At 43.6% G+C, this 21,701-nt stretch overlaps 1 protein-coding gene across 4 annotated transcripts in view; it reads right to left on the reverse strand.

Moving 5' to 3' along the window:
* Nucleotides 1-9,598, reverse strand: part of PIK3R4 (phosphoinositide-3-kinase regulatory subunit 4) — an 84,858-nt gene extending 75,260 nt beyond the window's left edge. The window contains exons 1-2 of one of the 4 annotated variants that reach the window (XM_061167300.1): nt 9,052-9,598; nt 7,393-8,177 (exon numbers count right to left, since the gene is read on the reverse strand). In XM_061167300.1, the coding sequence (XP_061023283.1) occupies nt 7,393-8,125 (733 nt within the window). In that variant the 5' untranslated portion in view covers nt 8,126-8,177; nt 9,052-9,598. The remainder of the gene's footprint in view (nt 1-7,392; nt 8,178-9,051) is intronic. The other 3 variants (XM_061167298.1, XM_061167299.1, XM_061167297.1) reach the window with 3 other exon arrangements.
* Nucleotides 9,599-21,701: the final 12,103 nt, after the last annotated feature.

Here is a 21,701-nt window from a genome sequence, read left to right on the forward strand (position 1 = left end):
AAAGCTCAACATAACTGACAAACATTTACTGACATGACTCAAACTACTAAAATCAGATAGGAAAAAGGGGACATCACTACCAACCTCACAGAAATAAAAACAATTTCAGGGGAATAATTTAAACAAATGTATGCCTGCCAAAAATTAGACAAACTAAATCAAATGCACAGATTCCTAAAAAGATAAAGATTACCAAAGGTGACTTAAAAGAAAATCTGAATAGACCTTGTAAAGTGATGCAATTAGTAATTAAAAACCTCCCACAAAGAAAAACCTAAGCCAACTAAACAAGTGAATTCTGCCAAACATTAAAATAATTAACAGCCATTCTTGACAAATCCTAACAAAACACAGAGGAGAAGGAACACTTTCCAACTTATTCTATGAGGCCAATCTTACCCTAGTAGCACACTAGACAAAAGCATCATAATTAAAGAAAACTACACATTAATATCCCTAATATAAAAATCCTCCACAGAATATCAGCAAACTGCAGGCAGGAACTGAGGAGCCCACAGCAGTAGTAGTGAAGCCGCTCGGTCGTGCCCGACTCTTTGTGACCCCGTGGACTGTGACCCCAGGCTCCTCCATCCACAGGGTTTTCCAACAAGCGTACTGGAGTGGGGTGCCATTTCCTTCTCCAGAAAAGTCCATACCAATAATAATAAACAAATTAGGGGAAAGAGAGGATACTTGAGCACACAGAATGCTGAAGGCCTACGGTGGAAGGTGCTGGAATTGGAAGATCATCATTTTGCAACCATCACAGTAAAGATCAAATAAGGCAAGAATGATTAACAGATGCCAAATCAAAGAGGAAATCGTGAGGACTGGCAGGATACTAGCATGGGGTTAAAAGTTTCTTCCCACAGGTTGCTTATTAACTGCAAGGGATTAAAAACAAAAATAAAAAGTAACTACAGATAGGAGAAATTGGGCAAGAATTTGACCACATGATCAAAATAAACATCACCAATACATACCATTTGCTCCAGATACCATAGTATAAAGACATCATCACCTACACAGAGGCCCTGAGAATGAATAACCTGAATCTAATCACAAGCCTTCTTATATGAACAGTGCAAACAGAGGAAAACAACAGAATGGGAAAGACCAGAGACCTCTTCAAGAAAACTGGAGATACCAAGGAAATATGTCATGCAAGGACAGGTACAATAAAGGACAGAAACAGTAGGAACCTAACAGAAGCAAAAGAGATTAAGAAGAGGTGGCAAGAATACACAGAACTATACAAAAAAGGTCTTAATGGCCCAGATAACTTACGATGGTGTGATCACTCATCTAGAGTCAGATATCCTGAACTGTGAAGTCAAGTGGACCTCAGGAAGGAAATTCCAGCTGAGCTATTTCAAACCCAAAGGGATGATGCTGTTAAAAGTGCTGCACTCAATATGCCAACAAATTTGGAAAACTCAGCAGTGGCCACAGGACTGGAAAAGGTCAGTTTTCATTCCAATCCCACAGAAGGGCATTGCCAAAGAATGTTCAAACTACCAAACAATTGCATTCATTTCACATGCCAGCAAGGTAATGCTCAAAATCCTTCAACTTAGGCTTCAGCAGTACATGAGCCAAGAATTTCCAGATGTACAAGCTAGATTTAGAAAAGGCAGAGGAACCAGAGATCAAATTACCAACATCCAATGAATCACAGAGAAAGCAAGGAAATTTCAGAAAAACATCTGTTCCACTGACTACGCAAAAGCCTTTGACTGTGTGGATCACAACAAACTGCCGAAAAATTCTTCAAGAGATACCAGACCACCTTACCTGTGTCCTGAGAAACCTGTACGCAAGTCAAGAAAAAACAGTTAGAATCAGACATGAAACAGCAGACTGGTTCAAAATTGGGAAAGGAGTACATCAAGGTTGTATATTGTCAAAAAGTATTTAATTTCTATGCAAAGTACATCATGCGAAGTGCTGGGCTGAATGAACTACAAGGTGGAATCAAGATTGCTAGGAGAAATATCAACAACCTCAGATATGCAGATGATACAATTCTAATGGCAGAAAGTGAAGAGGAACTAAAGAGCCTCTTCATGAGGGTGAAAAAAGAGAGTGAAAAAAAAACTGTCTTAAAAACTCAACACTCAAAAAGCTAAGATCACGGCACCCAATCCCAACAACTCATGGCAAACAGGTGGGGAGAAAGTGGAACCAGTGACAGATTTTCTTTACTTGGGCTCCAAAATCACTGTGGACAGTGACTGCAGTCACGAAATTAAAAGATGTTTGCTCCTTGGAAGAAAAGCTACGACAAACCTAGACAACATACAAAAAAGCAAATATCACTTTGCCAACAAAGGTGCGTATAGTTAAAGCTATGGTTTTTCCAGTAGCCATATAAGGATGTCAGAGTTGGACCATAAAAAAGGCTGAGCACTGAAGAACTGATGCTTTTGAACTGTGGTGCTGTCCCTTGCACAGTAAGAAGATCAAACTAGTCAATTCTAAAGGAAAAACCAACCCTGAATATTCACTGGAAGGACTGATGCTGAAGCTGAAGCTCCAATACTTCAGCCACCTGATGGGAAGAGCCAAATCACTGGCAAAGACCCTGTTTCTGGAAAGATTGAAGAAAACAGGAGAAGGGGGCAGCAGAAGATGAGACGGTTGGATGGCATCATTGACACAATGGACATGAGTTTCAGCAGACTCCGGGAGACGGTGAAGGACAGGGAAGCCTGGTGTGCTGCAGTCCATGGGGTCGCGAAGAGTTGGACACAACTTAGTGACTGAACAACAACAATAATCACAAAGCAGATACATCCAAAATGAGAACCATTCTACTGAAAGGGAAGGAGGTGAGCTTGAGCTCACACACACATTGCAGGTAAAAGCTGATGAAAACTGAAGATGATCTAAGTTTAGTCAACAGTAATGCACCAGTGTCAACTCCTGATTCCGATACGGTACTACAGTCATGTAAAATGTCACTACTGGGGGAAGCTGGACAAAGGGATCTTTGTTATGCTTACAAATTATTGTGAGTCTATTATTCTAGATAGAGAGCATAAAAATAATCTTTAAAAATTTAAGGGGAGAGAGATTCTTCAAAAAATGCCAATGTTGTAATGACAAAGAAAGGCTATGAAAATGCTTCAGATTAAATGAAGCTGAAGAGACAACTAAATGCAATACCTGATCCTAGACTGGCTCCTGTCCTGCAGCAGGAAAAAGGCTGTAAAAGACATTACCGGATCAGATACAAAATGAGGATAAAAAGTGTAGATTATTGTATCAATGTTAAATTCACTGCAGGTGGTAATTACAACACACAGCTACATAAGAATTATGTAAGAGGATACCTGGGATTTAGGAAATACACACTAAAGTACTTGGGGAAAGGGGCCGTGGTGAGTGGAGGGGTGATGACAGCCGGGGAGCAATAAAGCAACTGGAAAAACATTAACAACAGGTGAATCTGAGTAAAGGATTTATGGGTGTTTTATGTATTTTTTTTATTTCTGCAAGTTTTTTAATTTGAAATTATTTTTAAATACTAGAAAAAGTTAGAAAGAAAACTATTTACAACTAAATGGAGGTTGTTTACCGAATGAACTATGTCCCTCACCACCCGCCTAAATTCCTGAGTTGAAGCCCTAACACCTAGTACCTTAGAATGTGACCATTTGAAGAAGGGCCTTTACTCTTTGCGAACCCATGGACTGTGGCCCACCAGGCTCCTCCATCCATGGGCAAGAATACTGAAGTGGACTGCCATTTCCTTCTCCCAGGGATAGTCCTGACCCAGGATCAAACCTGTGTCTCCTGCATTGGCAGGCAGATTCTTTACTGCCTGAGCCGCCAGGGAAGCCCTTTAAAGAGGTAGTGAAGGTTAAATGAGGTCATGAAGGTGGGACCCTAATCCGTTTGACTGGTGTCCATGTGCTTACCTCAGGGCACACATACTAGAGTCCTTACGAGAGGAAGGACCACCAGGGGACGTCCACCTGCAACTACTCAAGGATGGAGTCCTCAGGAAAAATCAACCCTGCTGGCACCTCAGTCCTGGACTTCCAGGCTCTAAGGGAACTTTCCAGAACTGGGGAAAATAAAATTTTTAAGCTACCCAGTCTGGAGTATTTTTGTCATATTACCCCTAGCAAACTAATATAAAGGTAAAAATAGGATTTTTTTTTATTTTCCTCGAAACTTTTAAAATGGTGTTCTGGAAGAGGTACTACTGGGTGGTATTTTGTGCAAGTTGCCTTTACCATCACCAAGCCCTTCTTTACTACTCAGATCTCTGCTAAATGTCACCTTCTGGGGAGGCCTTCATTGCATCCGCCGGCCCTTGCCATCCACTTACCAGTCACAGCGCTTCATCACAGTGCCTGTCACTAACCAAACTAACTTTCTTACTCCTTTATCTTTGTATCCTCTCTCCCCGCCCACACTTGGAATGCAAGTTCCATGAGTGCAGAAACTCTCAGTCTTGTTCACAGCTGCACTTCCAACATCTACACAACAGTAACATACATATACAACACACATAACAGGCACTCAGATACTTGTCGAGTGAATGAATCAAAGATCTCCAGCAAAAAAGGCTCTGCCCATACGTGTGACCAGAGACAGAATATACACACTTCTCCCAAACCAGCAGCAGGAACAATGGATATGCATCAAGATGCAAAAAAGTAACATTCGAACTCAAAGACCCTAAATCACATCTTAGGAGCCACTGGAGGGGAACCCACCCACCTCTTTCAAAGAAATGAAAAGGGCCTGTCTTCAACCAAAATAACGTATAGCTCTACAGTCTGGAAAAACAAATGTGGAGTGAGAATTGTATTAAACTTTACAAAACTATAAAGCACACAGAAAGGATAAATATAAATTCTTCATCAATCCCTGAAATTTAAAAACTATAACAAACTTCTAGTTATAAGACAACTATGTCATGGAGATGCACAGCAAAGTGACTAGAGTGGCTAACAGAGTAGACTTCAAAAGTTCTCATCTGCAAGAAAAAAAAAATTTTGTAACTACGCATGCATAGCAGCAGATGTGGTGATCATTTCCCAATATATACAAACAACAAATCAAAATGCTGTACACCTAAAACTAATGTTATATGTCAATCATAACTAAAAAAGTTATAAATGATCCCCTATAGCTAAAAAGTCGGAGAAGGCAATGGCACCCCACTCCAGTACTCTTGCCTGGAAAATCCCATGGATGGAGGAGCCTGGTAGGCTGCAGTCCATGGGGTCACGAAGAGTCAGACAGGACTGAGCGATTTCACTTTCACTTTCACACATTGGAGAAGGAAATGGCAACCCACTTCAGGGTTCTTGCCTGGAGAATCCCAGGGACCAGGGAGCCTGATGGGCTACCGTCTACAGGGTCGCACAGAGTTAGACATGACTGAAGTGACGCAGCAGCAGCAGCATAGCTAAAAAGTGATCCCATCTCTAAGCTGGAGGAGTCCTACTTACAGAACAGTAAGCTTAATATGTAAAACTGGCTCAAGAAAAATTTAGATCAAGCTGGGACTTTGGTGCATGACATTTCTAATATTCACAACCCGGAATCCATGCCGTCTCATCAGAAACACCATCCCTGAGTATTTCCCTGGCACGCAGATTAGTGGGCTTAACACCAAGAGAGGAACAACCCTGGGCAACAAAATCATTCATCTGCCTAGATGAAATACACTTCATTGTCACTTTTCCTAAAAACCTAAAATACAACTCAGTTTATACTATCTTTGTAGGAAACCTACAGGTGAGAAAAAAAAATTAAAGCCAATCTTTGCAAAACTTTCAAAAAATGGCACTGAGTTCATATGGTATTCCCCTGGATACCACCCTCAGGCCACTTCTCCTCCCAGAAATTCATACATAGCCTAGAAGCCTGACCAAGTTTCACGTGGTCTGTGTATGTAAATAGTAGTATGAATGCATGGTACTTTTTTCCAAGGAAGGACGTGACTGGTTTCATCAGAGTCTCTAAGGGGAGCCAAGAGCACTGAAGAATCACTTCACAAACTCTCTCTGACTACAAATGCATTCCCTTGGCTACAGTAAATATTTCCTAGTAACTATCAAATCTCTATCTCTGTCCCAAATTTCTATGCACCATACCTTTGTAAACAACTGCCTGTCGCACATCTTCTCCTGGATATCCCCTGACACCTTCAACTCAGCATCTAATACAGACCTCAGCATTTTCCCAGCCCCAATCTGTTCCTCCTCGTGTGTCTCCTAGCTCAGCGACCAGCATCACCCCCCCAACCCGATTTCCCAAGCCAGGGGAAGAGGAGTGTTGTTGAACAGACTAGATCTGACTCTCTTCATGTTTTGCAGACACACTTCTAACCTTCTGAGATGATAAGGAGAATGTATGGTACCTTTGGGCTTCCCTGGTAGCTCAGCTGGTCAAGAATCTGCCTGTAATGCAGGAGACCCCAGTTCGATTCCTGGGTCAGGAAGATCCCCTGGAGAAGGGCATGGAAACTCACTCCAGTATTCTTGGGCTTCCCTGGTGGCTCAGACAGTAAAGAATCTGCCTGCAATGTGGGAGACCTGGGTTCGATCCCTGGTTGGGAAGAGCCCCTGGGAGGACGACATGATAACCCACTCCACCAACACAACCTTTAGCATGCATGCACGCTCAAAGCACCTTTGGGTCCAACGGTGGCCCAGTGGTAAATGCAATGCAGGAGTTCCGGGTTTGATTCCTGGGTCAGGAAGATCCCCTGGAAGAGGAAGTGGCACCCTACTCCAGTATTTCTTACCCAGGAAACCCATGGACAGAGAAGCCTGGCAGGCTACAGTCCCTGGGGTCGCAAAGAGTCGACCACAACTCAGCATCTGAGCAGTAATTACCTTACAGGTCTCAGCTTAAATATCACCCTTCCAATAAAGATGCCTTTCCTGATTCTGCCTCTCTACCCATCACCACCAGAGACTCATTTAAGTATTCATACGTTCCTGTAACAGTACCCTAAGCTTATCACTACCACAGCAAATGACAGTGCACTGAAATCACTTTTCAATATCATATCAATCTCTCCATTTAAAGTGTAAGCACCTCGAAAAGAGAAACTTATTCATGTCTCTCACTTAAGACAGTGCCTGACCCATACAGAAGAATTCAAAGATTCCTTAAACATCTGAATAAGTGGACCACTCTGCATTTTCTAGGTACTTAAAACATATCCAATGAAATAATGCATCCGTCTGAAGAGTACGTGGATTTACCAAAAAGTTAATTTTCTGTATTCAATAAATTCAATAAATTATAATTATAATATAAATTATAATTATAATATAAATTATAAGTAAATGTATTCAATAAATTCAATAAAAAATAAATGCACATCCCCGCCTTAGCAAAGTTCACCAACTCAAATACCTGCTGAAAAGATATCCATTGCTCGCTTCAATTCTCCTCTTGTTCTCTGATTGCTGTTTAAGTCTACAAGTGGAGTTGAAGGATCTCTCATATATTCTAACTCTGTGGCAAACAATCCACCATCGACAAAACGTTCGGGAGCAATGTAACAAGTTCTCCTCCGTGAAGTGTCAAAAAAATAATTGAAATCTGCTGGGTTGTCCTCTGGAAGGTAAGTGGGCTTGAAACTGGCAAAATCCGTTAGAAGAACCCAATTCCAACTGGTGACCATCACATTCTCCGTCTTGATGTCCCCATGACGGACGCCAGATTTGTGCGCTTGGTCCACAGCTGTGAGGATCTGGAAAGCGATCCAGCGCTTCTCGATGTTATTTAAGAAGGGACGGGTGCTGATGCGGTCGTAGAGGTTGTCTCGCACGTACTGCCGGAAGAGCATGGCTGCCTTCTCAGAAGCTTTTTCGGCAGCTTTCTGGAAAGGCAGGCAGTTCTGGGCAGAATGAAGCCTGATTTTCAGTTCCTCCAGCTCTTGTTTATAGCTGGTGAGAGGCAACGTGGGATCCTGAATTGCAAAGACCTTCACAACCACCAAGCCTTCTCGGTGTTTCGCTCGGGCAACTTTAAAGAACCGAGTACTCCCCAGACTCTTATCATATTCAAAGTCATGGATGTCTGAGAAATAACTCTCCACAGAAAGGATCTGGGAGGGAGCAATGCCAGCGAGCTGGTTTCCCATGATGGCAGCAAGCACCTCCGAGACAGCAAGTTAGGGTACAACACTTAATTTTCTGAAAAAAAGAAAGAAAAAAAGGAAAAGAGAAAAAAAAAAGAACCAATGAAACATCATTTTTTATGTGGCATCCTTCTACAAGGTAAATGTATCATATTCCTCTTCCACCCCACAGGACTGTACTTAACTTCTTGGCAGCCTCTAAATTTCAGACATATTTATCTTAAAAGATCTTGTTATTTTGTCGTCCTTTCCAGGAGCTTACAGGAAAACAGACCCCATCAATATTAAGTTGAAATATCAGAAAGTGTATTTTCTGATACTGATACTTAAAATTCAATGAGTCTTTACTAAGTGTTTACTAAGTGTTGTGCTTGGGGCTGAAAGAGTCACCAAAGTGCTATATGACACAGTTATTCATCCAAGAAGAGTCTGTAGTCTTGAATAGGAAACCCAAGCACATCTTAAATCTAACTAAGAATCGCCAAATACAAACAGGTTAGGCTTGGCTTCCCCGGTGGCTCAGATGGTAAAGAATCTGCCCGCAAGGCAAGAGACCTAGGTTCAATCCCTGGGCGGGGAAGATCCCCTGGAGAAGGAAATGGCAACCCACTCCAGTACTCTTGCTTGGAAAATACCATGGACAGAGGAGCCTGGTAGGCTACACAGTCCACAGGATCGCAGAGTCGCACAAGACTGAGTGACATAAAAAAAAACCCAAACCATCACCATATCCTGGACCCATCCAGCCTTAACTCCAGCGCGCCTTCCCACTCAGCTAACTGAAGGCAGAAGAGTTGTTTGGTTTACAACAACAACAACAGGGAAGAACCCCTGGCAGAGATGCTAAGGAAAAGTAAATCAATACACCCTATTTGCCAAAACACAGCCCAAGGTTCTCCTAGTTCGGATCTTGCAGGAAATCAAAATACCTTCCTTGTCAATTACAGCCCAAGGTTCTCCTAGCTCAGATCTTGCAGGAAATCAAGGCACACAAGCACGCACGGATGTGCACACAGGCAAACCTTTACCCCGGGGCAATGGGAAGTGTCACAAGCCGACCGCTCGCTGCCTGACGAGGAGCTCACGGCTGGTCCCGTCGGGGTCTGGGCGGCAAAAGGACCCAACAGCCGGGCGAAGCCCCCTCAGAGGGAGGGCGGGGGAGCCGCGGAAGGCGTCCGGGACCCCAGCGGCCCGCGCGGGGAGCTCTCGGGGCCGCGGCTGACGAGAGCCCAGCGCCCGAGGAGCGGGCCCGCCAGCCCCGTCGCCTCAGAGGCCACGCGCTCCCGGGCCTCGCCGTCCTCTCGCGCGGGCCTGAACCGTCAAGGTCCTGTGACTCCGCCAGGGCCTCCCCGCACCAGCGGGAGACGGAGCCCGGAGGACGGGCCGGCTTCCAAGGCCCGGGGAAACGCCGCTCCTCCCTCGGCGGCCCGGCGACGCCTCGCGGGCCGAGCTCCCGGGAGAAGCCCCCGGCTCGGACCCCACTTCCTGGGGCGGAGAGGAAGTGACGTCGGAGCGAGGCTGGAGGAGGAGGAGCGCGGGGGCGGGGCTGGTTGCTAGGAAACCAGGGAGGGGCGTGGCCTGGTTCCAGGATCTTGGAGGAAGGAAACAGGAGGATGTCCCTGGTGCCTCAGCTGGTAAGGAAGCCACCTGCGGTGCGGGAGACCTGGGTTCCTTCCCTGGGTTGGGAAGATCCCCTGGAAAAGGGAACAGCCACCCACTCCAGGATTCTTGCCTGGAGAATCCCATGGACAGAGAGGAGCCTGGTGGCCTGTGGGTAACTCCAGGATTCTGACCTGGAGAATTCCACGGACTGTGTAGTCCATGGGGTCGCAAAGAGTTAGACACCACTGAGCGACTAAGCTCACGTGTTATGCCACAGTTTGGGGATTTATTGTATATTTTTGAGATTAATTGTATATTTTTGAGATTAATAGTTTGGGGATTTATTAAAACACACTGTTATTTAATTGATATAACTCCTTAGATTATTATCCAAATTATAATCGAGAAGCAGTTGCCCTTGTGTTTGTATTCTTTGTATTTTTAAATTTATGTATTCGGTAGGTTGGGCTTTCCTGGTGGCCCAGTGGTAAAGAATCCACTTGCCAATGCAGGAGATGTAGGTTCCATCTCTCGGTCAGGGAGATTCCCCTGGAGAAGGAAATGGCAAGCCCACTCCAGTGTTCTTTCCTGGGAAAGTCCGTAGGCAGAGGAGCCTGGTGGGCTGAAGTCAGATAGGACTAAGCGACTAAAATAGCAAACAGCAACAATAATTTGATAGGTTAGTCTTCACCTGTTGACTTCCAGACCATATATATATATATATATATATGCTGTTTTCCTTGTAATTATTTTGTGGAAATGATTATAATTACCATCCTGGTTATATTATTAGATAACAAATATTTGTATGCTTATTACCTGCTGGCCCTTGAAAATGGGGATATATCTATATATGAAACAGGGGCTCTGTTTTCTAGTATGGGATAATCTGCAATTAGGTAAGAGCAGTTATGCTACTCGTGCTTTGAGACCATCAAAGGGACAAATGGCTAACTGAACCCAATTGTGGTGTTGGGGGTCCTTAAAGTGTATTTTGATGAGATTTTATTTATGCATGTTGTTCATATGATATTGTTTTCTCTCATTCTTGGTGGACAAGAGCCATACATAGCCTGAGTAAAATATCCTTTTAGAGGAGCAAAAACTACAAGTATATTTTTGGCAAATTGGTGTTACATGGGAGTATTTAATTTGGGTATATGTTTTGGGCTTCCCTTATGGCTCAGCTGGTAAAGAATTCACCTGCAATGTGGGAGCCTGGGTTCAATCCCTGGGTTGGGAAGACCCCTTGGAGAAGGGAACAGCTACCCACTCCAGTATTCTGGCCTGGAGAATTCCATGGACTGTATAGTCCATGGAGTCGCAGAGTTGGGCACGACTGAGTGACTTTCACTCACTTATTCCCCATCTAGGTCTTATGCCCCATCTAGGTCTTCTACACAGTCCCTAAACTCTGAGGCTTTGTGACATCCCACAGAGCCTGTTCAAATGGCCTTCACCCAAGTACACCAGAGCAGAGTCCTTTAAGAGAATTCACAGGCTTATTTAGGAAAGTTAATACATCCTAAGTTGAATTTTTTGAGAGCTTTATAGACATATAATTTACAGACTATAAATTTAACCTAATTAAAATACACAAATCACTGGGTTTTTTGTATATTTTCAGAGCTGTGCAATCATCCCTATAATCTAACTTTAGAACATTTTCCTGACCCCCAAAATGAAACCATGTAACTATTAGCAGTCACTCCCCATTCTGCCCATTGCTCCTCCCCTTCCCAGTCCTAAGCAACTGCTAATCTATTAATACTTTCTGTTTCTTGCCTATTCTGGACATTTCCTATCAATGGTATACAGCATGTGGGTCTTTGTGACTGAATTCTTTTACTTCACAGGTTTCTGAGGATTATCCCTGTTGGAGTTGTATTTCATTTCCTTTTACTACTCAATATTCTACTGTATGAATATATCACATGAACTGATAAACATCTGGGTTGTTTCTGCTTTTTTGGTTCTTACAAATAATGCTGCTATGAACATTTGTGCATAAGGCTTTTTGTGCTCATATGTTTTCGCTTCTCTTGAGTAAACACCTAGGAGTGTGGAGTCACACGGTAACCCTATGTTTAAGGAAATTCAGTTCCGTCACTCAGTCATGTCCAGCTCTTTGTGACCCCATGGACCTCAGCACGCCAGGCCTCCCTATCCATCACCAACTCCCAGAGTTTACTCAAACTCATGTTCATTGAGTCGGTAATGCCATCCAACTATCTCATCCTCTGTCGTTCCCTTCTCCTCCAGCCCTCAATCTTTCCCAGCATCAGGGTCTTTTCAAATGAGTCAGCTCTTCACATCAGGTGACCAAAGTATTGGAGTTTAGCTTCAACATCGGTCCTTCCAATGAACACCCAGGACTGATTTTAGGACGGAATGGTTGGATCTCCTTGCAGTCCAAGGGACTCTCGAGTCTTCTCCAACACCACAGTTCAAAAGCATCAATTCTTCGGCGCTCAGCCTTCTTTGTAGTCCAATTCGTATATCCATACATGACCACTGGAAAAACCATAGCCTTGACTAGACGGACCTTTGTGGACAAAGTAACGTCTCTGCTTTTTAATATGTTGTCTAGGTGGGTCATAACTTTCTTTCCAGGGAGTAAGCGTCTTTTAATTACATGGCTGCAATCACCATCTGCAGTGGCTATACTCTAGAAACTATACTTTCCAGCCCCACCCCATCTCTTGTGTGTAAGTGGGGCCATTTGAGTAGCATTGTGAGAAGTACAATGGCAACCCCTTCCGATACTCTTACCTGGAAAATCCCATGAACGGAGGACCCTGGTAGGCTGTCCTCCATGGGGTCTCGAAGAGTCGGACACGACTGAGTAACTTCACTTTCACTTTTCACTTTCATGCATTGGAGAAGGAATGGCAACCCACTCCAGTGTTCTTGCCTGGAGAATCCCAGGGACGGGGGAGCCTGGTGGGCTGCTGTCTATGGGGTCGCACAGATTTGGACACAACTGAAGCGACTTAGCAGCAGCAGCAGCAGTGAGAAGTACAAGTAGAAATTATGTTTCACTTCTAGGTCAAAACAGTTAAGAGAAGAAGGATCTTCTGCACTCTCTCTTTCCTTCAGCCTAGATGAACTTCAAGGCCTTGGGTAATGCCAGAGTCATAAAATTGTAGAAGCCTGTGTCCCTGAGTTACCACCTGCAGAAAGACCCCTGTTAAATGGCAACACCTGCACAGGACGTGTACATGAGCAGAAGCAAATAGCCATGTACAAAGCCAGTGAAATGCTGCCGTTTCCCTTCACACACACGTACTTTCCTGACCTCTTCTTGTTCGTACCTTGCCCAAGCTGCTTGTGCCTCCCCAGTGCAACCTTCCAGGAGGTGTCCACATGGACTCTGCGAGCCCTGCCTCCTAAGGGAAAGGAGTAAAGAGAATCACCAATGAAACTGACACCTTGCCGTTAATAGTGAAACTTTTTGGTACTTCACTGGTGGTCCTGGGATTAGGAATCTACCTTCCAATGCAGAGGATGCAGGTCTGATTCCCGGTGTGGATCCCACATGCTGTGGGGATAATAAACCCACACGCCACAGCTATTCAGCCTTCACACTCTAGAAACCAAGGGCCACAAGGAAGATCCCACGGGCCACAGCTAAGACCTGAAGCAGTCAAATAAATAAATATTTTTTTTTTAAATATTAAGTCTTTTCTCTTTTTGTAGACTGTTGCCGGCTAATGTAAAAGGAATCAGTTCAGTTCAGTCGCTTAGTCATGTCCGACTCTGCGACCCCATGGACTGCAGCAAGCCAGGCTTCCCCGTCCATCACCAACCCCCAGAGCTTGCTCAAAGTCATGTCCGTCTAGTTGGTGATGCCATCCAACCATCTCATCCTCTGTCATCCCCTCTTCCTCCTGCCTTCAATCTTTCCCAGCATCAGGGTCTTTTCCAATGAGTCGGCTCTTCTCATGAGGTGACCAAAGTACTGGAGCTTCAGCCTCAACATCAGTCCTTCCAATGAGTATTCAGGACTGATTTCCTTTAGGATGGACTGGTTGGATCTCCTTGCAGTCCAAGGGACTTTCAAGAGCCTTCTCCAACACCACAGTTCAAAACCATCAATTCTTTGGCTCTCAGCTTTCTTTATAGTCCAACTCTCACATCCATACATGACTACTGCAAAAACCATATAGCCTTGACTAGACGGACCTTTGTTGGCAAAGTAATGTCTCTGCTTTTTAATATGCTGTCTAGGTTGGTCATAACTAAATTTGTAACCTGAATTATAATAATTGGTTCCCACAAAGAGCATCAATGGATTCTAAAACCATTTGTTGAAAGGCTCTGGGGCAGCAAGATAGACTTATGGTGCCCAAAGAATACCTGCAGGTTACTTTTTACATTAGAAAGAAAGGGGGGAATGAATCTTTCACAGTGGAAAACTCTGATAGTAAATCTTTTATCCATGTGTTCAAACTTGACATCACTAATAGCACACAGTATCAACCAACAAAGCATTCTCACCAAGAATATTTAACCTGAATCTAATCCAGCCCTTAGACCTCACTGTCCAATACAGTAGTCACTAAACCCATTTGCTACACTTGAAATGTGACTTGACTTGTAATGTGACTATTCCATATTGAGATGTGCTCTAAGCATGAAACACACACAGCATTTAAAGAGCCCAATACCAAAAAACAAAATTTTAAGTCTCATGGATACCTTTATTTAGTATTTCTTATATTATTTATACATTTATATATTTGTATATATAATATTTTATATATTATATTTGAAGTCATATTTTAGAAATAATGGATTAAATAAAAATCTTGTATATTGTATTAAAATTAATTTAATCTTTTTTAACTTTTCAAAATGTGGCTACCAGAAATACCTTCACAAGTAAGACAAAGACAAATACCATATATCACTTATATATAGAATCTAAAATATGACATGAATGAACTTACTTACAAAGCAGAAACAGACTCACAGACATAGAAAACAAATTTATGGTTACCAAAGCAGAAAGGGAGGGATAAATTAGGAGCTTGAGATTAGCAGATATGAACTACTATATATAAAATAGATAAACAACAAGGACTGACTGTATATTCAGTATCTTGTAATAAACTATAATGGAAAAGGAACTGAAAAATAATACATATATGTATATGTATAAATGAATCAATCCTAAAGGAAATCAATTCTGAATATTCATGGGAATGACTGATGCTGAAGCTGAAGTTTTAATACTTTGGCCACCTGATGTGAAGAGCCGACTCATTAGAAAAGGCCCTGATGCTGGGAAAGATCGAGGGAAGGAGGAGAAGGGGACAACACAGGATAGGATGGTTGTATGGCATCACCAACTCAATGGACATGAGTTTAAGCAAGCTCCAGGAGATGGTGATGGACAGGGAAGCCTGTTGTGCTGCAGACCATGGAGTCACAAAGAGTCAGACACGATTGAGTGATTGAACAACAATATAACTGAATCATTTTTCTATACACCAAAAGCTAATATAACATTGTAAATCCACTGTACCTCAATTAAAAAAAAGAAAAAATCAAAACCTTCACAGCTACCACAACTCTGTTTGACCAAAAATCTGGGCACGGTGGCCCAGCCAACTTAACACATGAAATTAACCACTGAGGCACTTTCCTGGTAGTCCAGTGGCTAAGACTTCATGGTCTCAATGCAGGGGGCCCAGGTTTGATCCCCGGCTGGGGAACTTGATATTAAATGCCACAACTAAGTCTCGGCACAGCCAAATAAACAAAATAAGAAAATAAAAAGTATATTCTTAAAAAATAAAAAAGAAACTAACCATCTTAACCACTATCCATTAAAAATTGTTTTTAATTTAAAAATTGAATGCAACAAAGGCATGATTGGGCTCGGGGTGCATGGGGGCCTTGAAGCCTCAGTTTCCCTGAAAACTGGGAGGAGCCATTTGGAAGAAGGGGTGATGTTTGGAAGAGGGTCTAATGAGACCTGACCCGTGGCTAGTGGTGGCAGGGCCCCTGGCATTTGCCTTTGGCCTGGGCGGCCAAGGAAACGGGGTGGGAAAGACCCTGAGGCTGGCTGATGAGGGTGAGGGAACCAGAGGTCCACATGCAGCCGTGCCGTGCTCAGCGAGTCCACAGCAGCCCCCATGCTGGTGAAAGGTTGCTGCTGAACCACAAAAAACACCGGGATTCTTGGTCTCCAGAGGAGAAGAATTCAATCCGGGGCCAGAGACAAGGCTTGATTGCTCAGCACTTTTGTTTATTAAAGTATAAAAGAGATAGAGAAAGCTTCTGACATAGACATCAGAGGGGGGCAGAAAGAGTGCCCACCTGCTAGTCTTCAGCCAGATGTTATATAGCTTCTCAGTCAGTTCAGTTCAGTTCAGTTGCTCAGTCATGTCTGACTCTTTGCAACCCATTAATCACAGCACGCCAGGCCTCCCTGTCCATCACCAACTCATGGAGTCTATCCAAACCCACGTCTATCAAGTCGGTGATGCCATCCAACCATCACATCCTCTGTCATCCCCTTCTCCTCCTGCCCCCAATCCCTCCCAGCATCAGGGTCTTTTCCAATGGGTCAACTCTTTGCATGAGGTGGCCAAAGTATTGGAGTTTCAGCTTCAGCATCAGTCCTTCCAATGAACACCCAGGACTGATTTCCTTTAGGATGGACTGGTTGGATCTCCTTGCAGTCCAAGGGACTCTCAAGAGTCTTCTCCAACACCACAGTTCAAAAGCATCAATTCTTTGGTGCTCAGCTTTCTTCACATCCATACATGACCACTGGAAAAACCATAGCCTTGATTAGATGACCTTTGTTGTCAAAGTAATGTCTCTGTTTTTTAATATGCTATCTAGGTTGGCCATAACTTTCCTTCCAAGGAGTAAGTGTCTTTTAATTTCATGGTTGCAATCACCATCTGTGATTGCAAATCACCTGTAGTGATTTTGGAGCCCAAAAAAATAAAGTCTGACACTGTTTCCACTGTCTCCCCATCTATTTCCCATGAAGTGATGGGATCAGATGCCATGATCTTAGTTTTCTGAATGTTGAGCTTTAAGCCAACTTTTTCACTCTCCTCTTTCACTTTCATCAAGAGGCTTTTTAATTCCTCTTCACTTTCTGCCATAAGGGTGGTGTCATATGCATATCTGAGGTTATTGATTGCCGGGAGCTGGCACACGAGATCCCACCCATGACAAGGTCATGAGGGAGAAAACCTGACAGGCAAGGCGGATCAGGTTTTCAGGGATTCTGAAAAGCTGCCCCCGATGCTCACCTTAAAGATGATATCTGTCTTTCTGATGCTTGCTTCAATAGACTACTCCCTAATTTCTGTGACACAGGCAGAAGGCCTTCCCCGATCTCTTTCCAAATAAGAATCAATTTAGAACTTTAATCAGTAAGTTTCCCGGGTGGTGGTATTTTATGAGATTATCCAGGATGAAAGGAGTGTTTCAATTTAAATTCCTTTGTTGGCATTCTAGTTTGTTTAGCAAATGCGTCTATTCCCTTGGTACTAATATGCATGACTGCTCATAATACCTTAATCATAAAACAGCATAAAGAACCTGATCATATAAAGGCCCTAATAGACATAGAGCCCTTTGGGGAGTTAGGAAGCCCTATTAGAAAACACAAGAAAAATTATTCTAAAAGTGGCTATTGGGTTAACATTTGCTTGCTGTGTTTTTGCTTTTAATGTGCTAAGGTTGTGCAGTGGAAACCATTGTTAATATAGTTATAGATTTAGAAAAATAAGAGCTTAGCCCTAGTGTGGTACCAATGAGACGGTTGTTAATTACTAGCCAGGAGTGCTAGGCAAGGGCTGCTTCACCGAAGCCGCAGAGTCTGTGTGACATAAACCTCTTAGATAAATTCAAGTGACAACTTCTGCAAAAGAATTGACTTTTATGTTAACAAGGTTATACTTCTACTATGTTGTGACATGCTGTACTGTTGCCCTATGAGACTGTAACTTTTCTGTTAAGATCACCACAGAAACAGAAAATATGTTTACATTCACCTGACCTGCATAAAATGTCAATGGGCCCCAAGGCCAGAAGATAATGTACAAGACCCTCATAAACACAGAAGTATGCAGAAAACACCCTGGTTTCGTGAAGGACAAGCTGATGTAATGTTAAACTATCTTCCCCTTAGAAATGTACCAACTTAGGGTATAAAAGCTACGGTAAAAAATAAATCATTGCCAGACCCTGCTGCACACCCCCAGTTTGGTCTCTGCCTCTCTCTCTCTTTCTTTCCCTCTCTCTCTCCCTCTCTGACGCCGTTCATCCTGAGGGTACCCCTGGATCCTGCCAGGGCTGGACCCCAGCAATTGATATTTCTCCCAGCAATCTTGATTCCAGCTTGTGCTTCCAGCCCAGCGTTTCTCATGATGTACTCTGCATATAAGTTAAATAAGCACGGTGACAATGTATAGCTTTGACATACTCCTTTCCCTATTTGGAACCAGTCTGTTGTTTCATGTCCAGTTCTAACTGTTGCTTCCTGACCTGCATACAGGTTTCTCAAAAGGCCGGTCAGATGGTCTGGTATTCCCATCTCTTTCAGAATTTTCCACAGTTTATTGTGATCCACACAGTCAAAGGTTTTGACATAGTCAATAAAGCAGAAATAGATGTTTTTCTGGAATTCTCTTGCTTTTTCAAGATCCAGCAGATGTTGGCAATTTGATCTCTGATTCCTCTGCCTTTTCTAAAACCAACTTGAACATCTGGAAGTTCACGGTTCACATATTGCTGAAGCCTGGCTTGGAGAATTTTAAGCATTACTTCACTAGTATGTGAGATGAGTGCAATTGTGCAGTAGTTTGAGCATTCTTTGGGGTTGTAATGAAAACTGACCTTTTCCACTCCTGTGGCCACTGCTGAGTTTTCCAAATTTGCTGGCATATTGAGTGCAGCACTTTCACAGCATCATCTTTCAGGATTTACAAGAGCTCAACTGGAATTCCATCACCTCCACTAGCTTTGTTTGTAGTGATGCTTCCTAAGGCCCACTTTACTTCACATTCCAGGATGTCTGGCTCTAGGTGAGTGATCACACCATTGTGATTTTCTGAGTCATGACGATCTTTTTTGTACAGTTCTTCTTTGTATTCTTGCCACCTCTTCTTAATATCTTCTGCTTTTTTTAAGTCCCTACCATTTCTGTCCTTTATTGAGCCCATCTTTGCATGAAATATTACCTTGGTATCTCTAATTTTCTTGAAGAGATCGCTAGTCTTTCCCATTCTATTGTTTTCCTGTATTTCTTTTTATTGATCACTGAGGAAGGCTTTCTTATCTCTCCTGGCTATTCTTTGGAACTCTGCATTCAGATAGGTATATCTTTCCTTTTCTCCTTTGCTTTTTGCTTCCCTTCTTTTCACAGCTATTTGTCAGGCCTCCTCAGACAACCATTTTGCCTTTCTGCATTTCTTTTCCATGGGGATGGTCTTGATTCCTGTCTCCTGTACAATGTCACGAACCTCCGTCCATAGTTCATCAGGCACTCTATCAGATCTAGTCCCTTAAATCTATTTCTCACTTCCACTGTATAGTCATAAGGGATTTGATTTAGGTTATACCTGAATGGTCTAGTGGTTTTCCCTACTTTGTTCAATTAAGTCTGAATTTGGCAATAAGGAGTTCATGATCTGAGCCACAGTCAGCTCCTGGTCTTGTTTTTGCTGACTATATAGAGCCTCTCCATCTTTGGCTGCAAAGAATTTTATCAATCTGATTTCAGTGTTGACCATCTGGTGATGTCCATGTGTAGAGTCTTCTCTTGTGTTGTTGGAAGAGGGTGTTTGCTATGACCAGTGCGTTCTCTTGGCAAAACTCCATTAGCCTTTGCCCTGCTTCATTCTGTACTCCAAGGCCAAATTTGCCTGTTACTCCAGGTGTTTCTTGACTTCCTACTTTTGCATTCCAGTCCCCAATAATGAAAAGGACATCTTTTTTGGGGTGTTAGTTCTAAAAGGTCTTGTAGTTCTTCATAGAACCATTCAATTTCAGCTTCTTCAGCATTACTGGTTGGGGCATAGGCTTGGATTAATGTGATATTGAATGGTTTGCCTTGGAAATGAACAGAGATCATTCTGTCATTTTTGAGATTGCATCCAAGTACTGCATTTCAGACTCTTTTGTTGACCATGATGGCTATTCCATTTTTTCTAAGGGATTCCTGCCCACAATAGTAGATATAATGGTCATCTGAGTTAAATTCACCCATTGCACTTCATTTTAGTTCGCTGATTCCTAGAATGTCGACATTCACTCTTGCCATCTCCTGTTTGACCACTTCCAATTTGCCTTGATTCATGGACCTAACATTCCAGGTTCCTATGCAATATTGCTCTTTACAGCATTGAACCTTGCTTCTATCACCAGTCCCATACACAACTGGGTATTATTTTTGCTTTGGCTCCATCCCTTCATTCTTTCTGGAGTTATTTCTCCACTGATCTCCAGTAGCATACTGGGCACCTACCAACCTGGGGAGTTCCTCTTTCAGTATCCTATCATTTTGCCTTCTCATACTGCTCATGGAGTTCTCAAGGCAAGAATACTGAAGTGGTTTGCCATTCCCTTCTCCGGTGGACCACATTCTGTCCGACCTCTCCACCATGACCCGGCCGTCCTGGGTGGCCCCACACGGCATGGCTTAGTTTCATTGAGTTAGACAGGACTGTGGTCCATGTGATCAGATTGGCTAGTTTTCTGTGATTATGGTTTTAGTGTGTCTGCCCTCTGATGCCCTCTCGCAACACCTACCGTCTTACTTGGATTTCTCTTACCTTGGACTTGGGGTATCTCTTCACGGCTGCTCCAGCAAAGCGCAGCCACTGCTCCTTACCTTAGACGAGGGGTATGTCCTCACGGCTGCCCCTCCTGACTTTGAATGTGGAGTAGCTCCTCTCGGCCCTCCGTCAACCGCGCACGTGCTGCTCCTTGGACGGGCGGGGGCGGGGGGCAGGGGGTAGGGGTTGCTCCTCTCGGCCCTGCCCCTAACCTTGGGCCTGGGGTGGCTCCTCTCCGCCGCTCCTGCGCTGTCGCAGCCTGGCGCCCTCCATTGCTGCCCCTGACCTTGGGCGAGGGGTAGCTGCTCAGGCCACGCTTCTGAGCGGTCCGTTGCAGCCGGGCGCTACCAGCAGTCTGCTAATTAAAGAAAGGAAATGTCTCAAAACTCAGAGAAGGGCACCAGGTGAGTCATCCCAGGCCATAAAATGATTGACATGAATCTTGAAGAAGGGTAGATTTTCCATACAAATATATAGTTTTATTAACATGGATTAGGAGAACAATGTATGACTATAACATACTGGTTTGTCAAGTAGGTTCTGAGCCTAAATCTGAGCCTTTAGGCAGAACAGACTTGAAGATAGAGTCTAGGGTAAATGCATAGCACACTAACATAGCTTAAGACAAACATTTCTATAAGAAAAGTGCATTGGTTAGCTCAAGGTTTGAGAAAAGTTAAGTTCAGGTGAAACCAGGTGTCATTATGGCAACACAGAATTTAAGAGAAATCTCTTTTTAAATTTGTATAGTGAAGGGGAAAAATATAACAGTAGTTTGTTTCCTCCTGCTGCTTAAGAGAAAGATACAGTATATCTGACACTTGCAGCCTATTTCCTATGTTTGGAGACCCCTGGCGTTCCTGCCTGTTACCCTCTCACTGGAGTCTCGAGACTAAGGGGCTGAGGTTCCAGAGTTCTGAGCTGGAGCCTCCAGCCTCTTGCCCGAGAAGCACTGTCACCCTCTCTGGGGACACGGACAGTGCATTCCGGCTGGAGACAGTCCAGGCGAAGCTGGTGGAAGGCTGCCTTCAATGTTCCGACAGCTCTCCTGCCTTGCGCGGGGCTGGAAGGCAGCCCTCCTGGTGGGCTGGGGAGGGGGGCTAGGACATGGATGGTCCGATAGGGCATCAGCCTGAGCCAGGGTCCGGGGGAGCGGATGGCGCTCA

This window comes from Dama dama, chromosome 19 (assembly GCF_033118175.1).
Source record: "Dama dama isolate Ldn47 chromosome 19, ASM3311817v1, whole genome shotgun sequence".
NCBI lineage: Eukaryota > Metazoa > Chordata > Mammalia > Artiodactyla > Cervidae > Dama > Dama dama.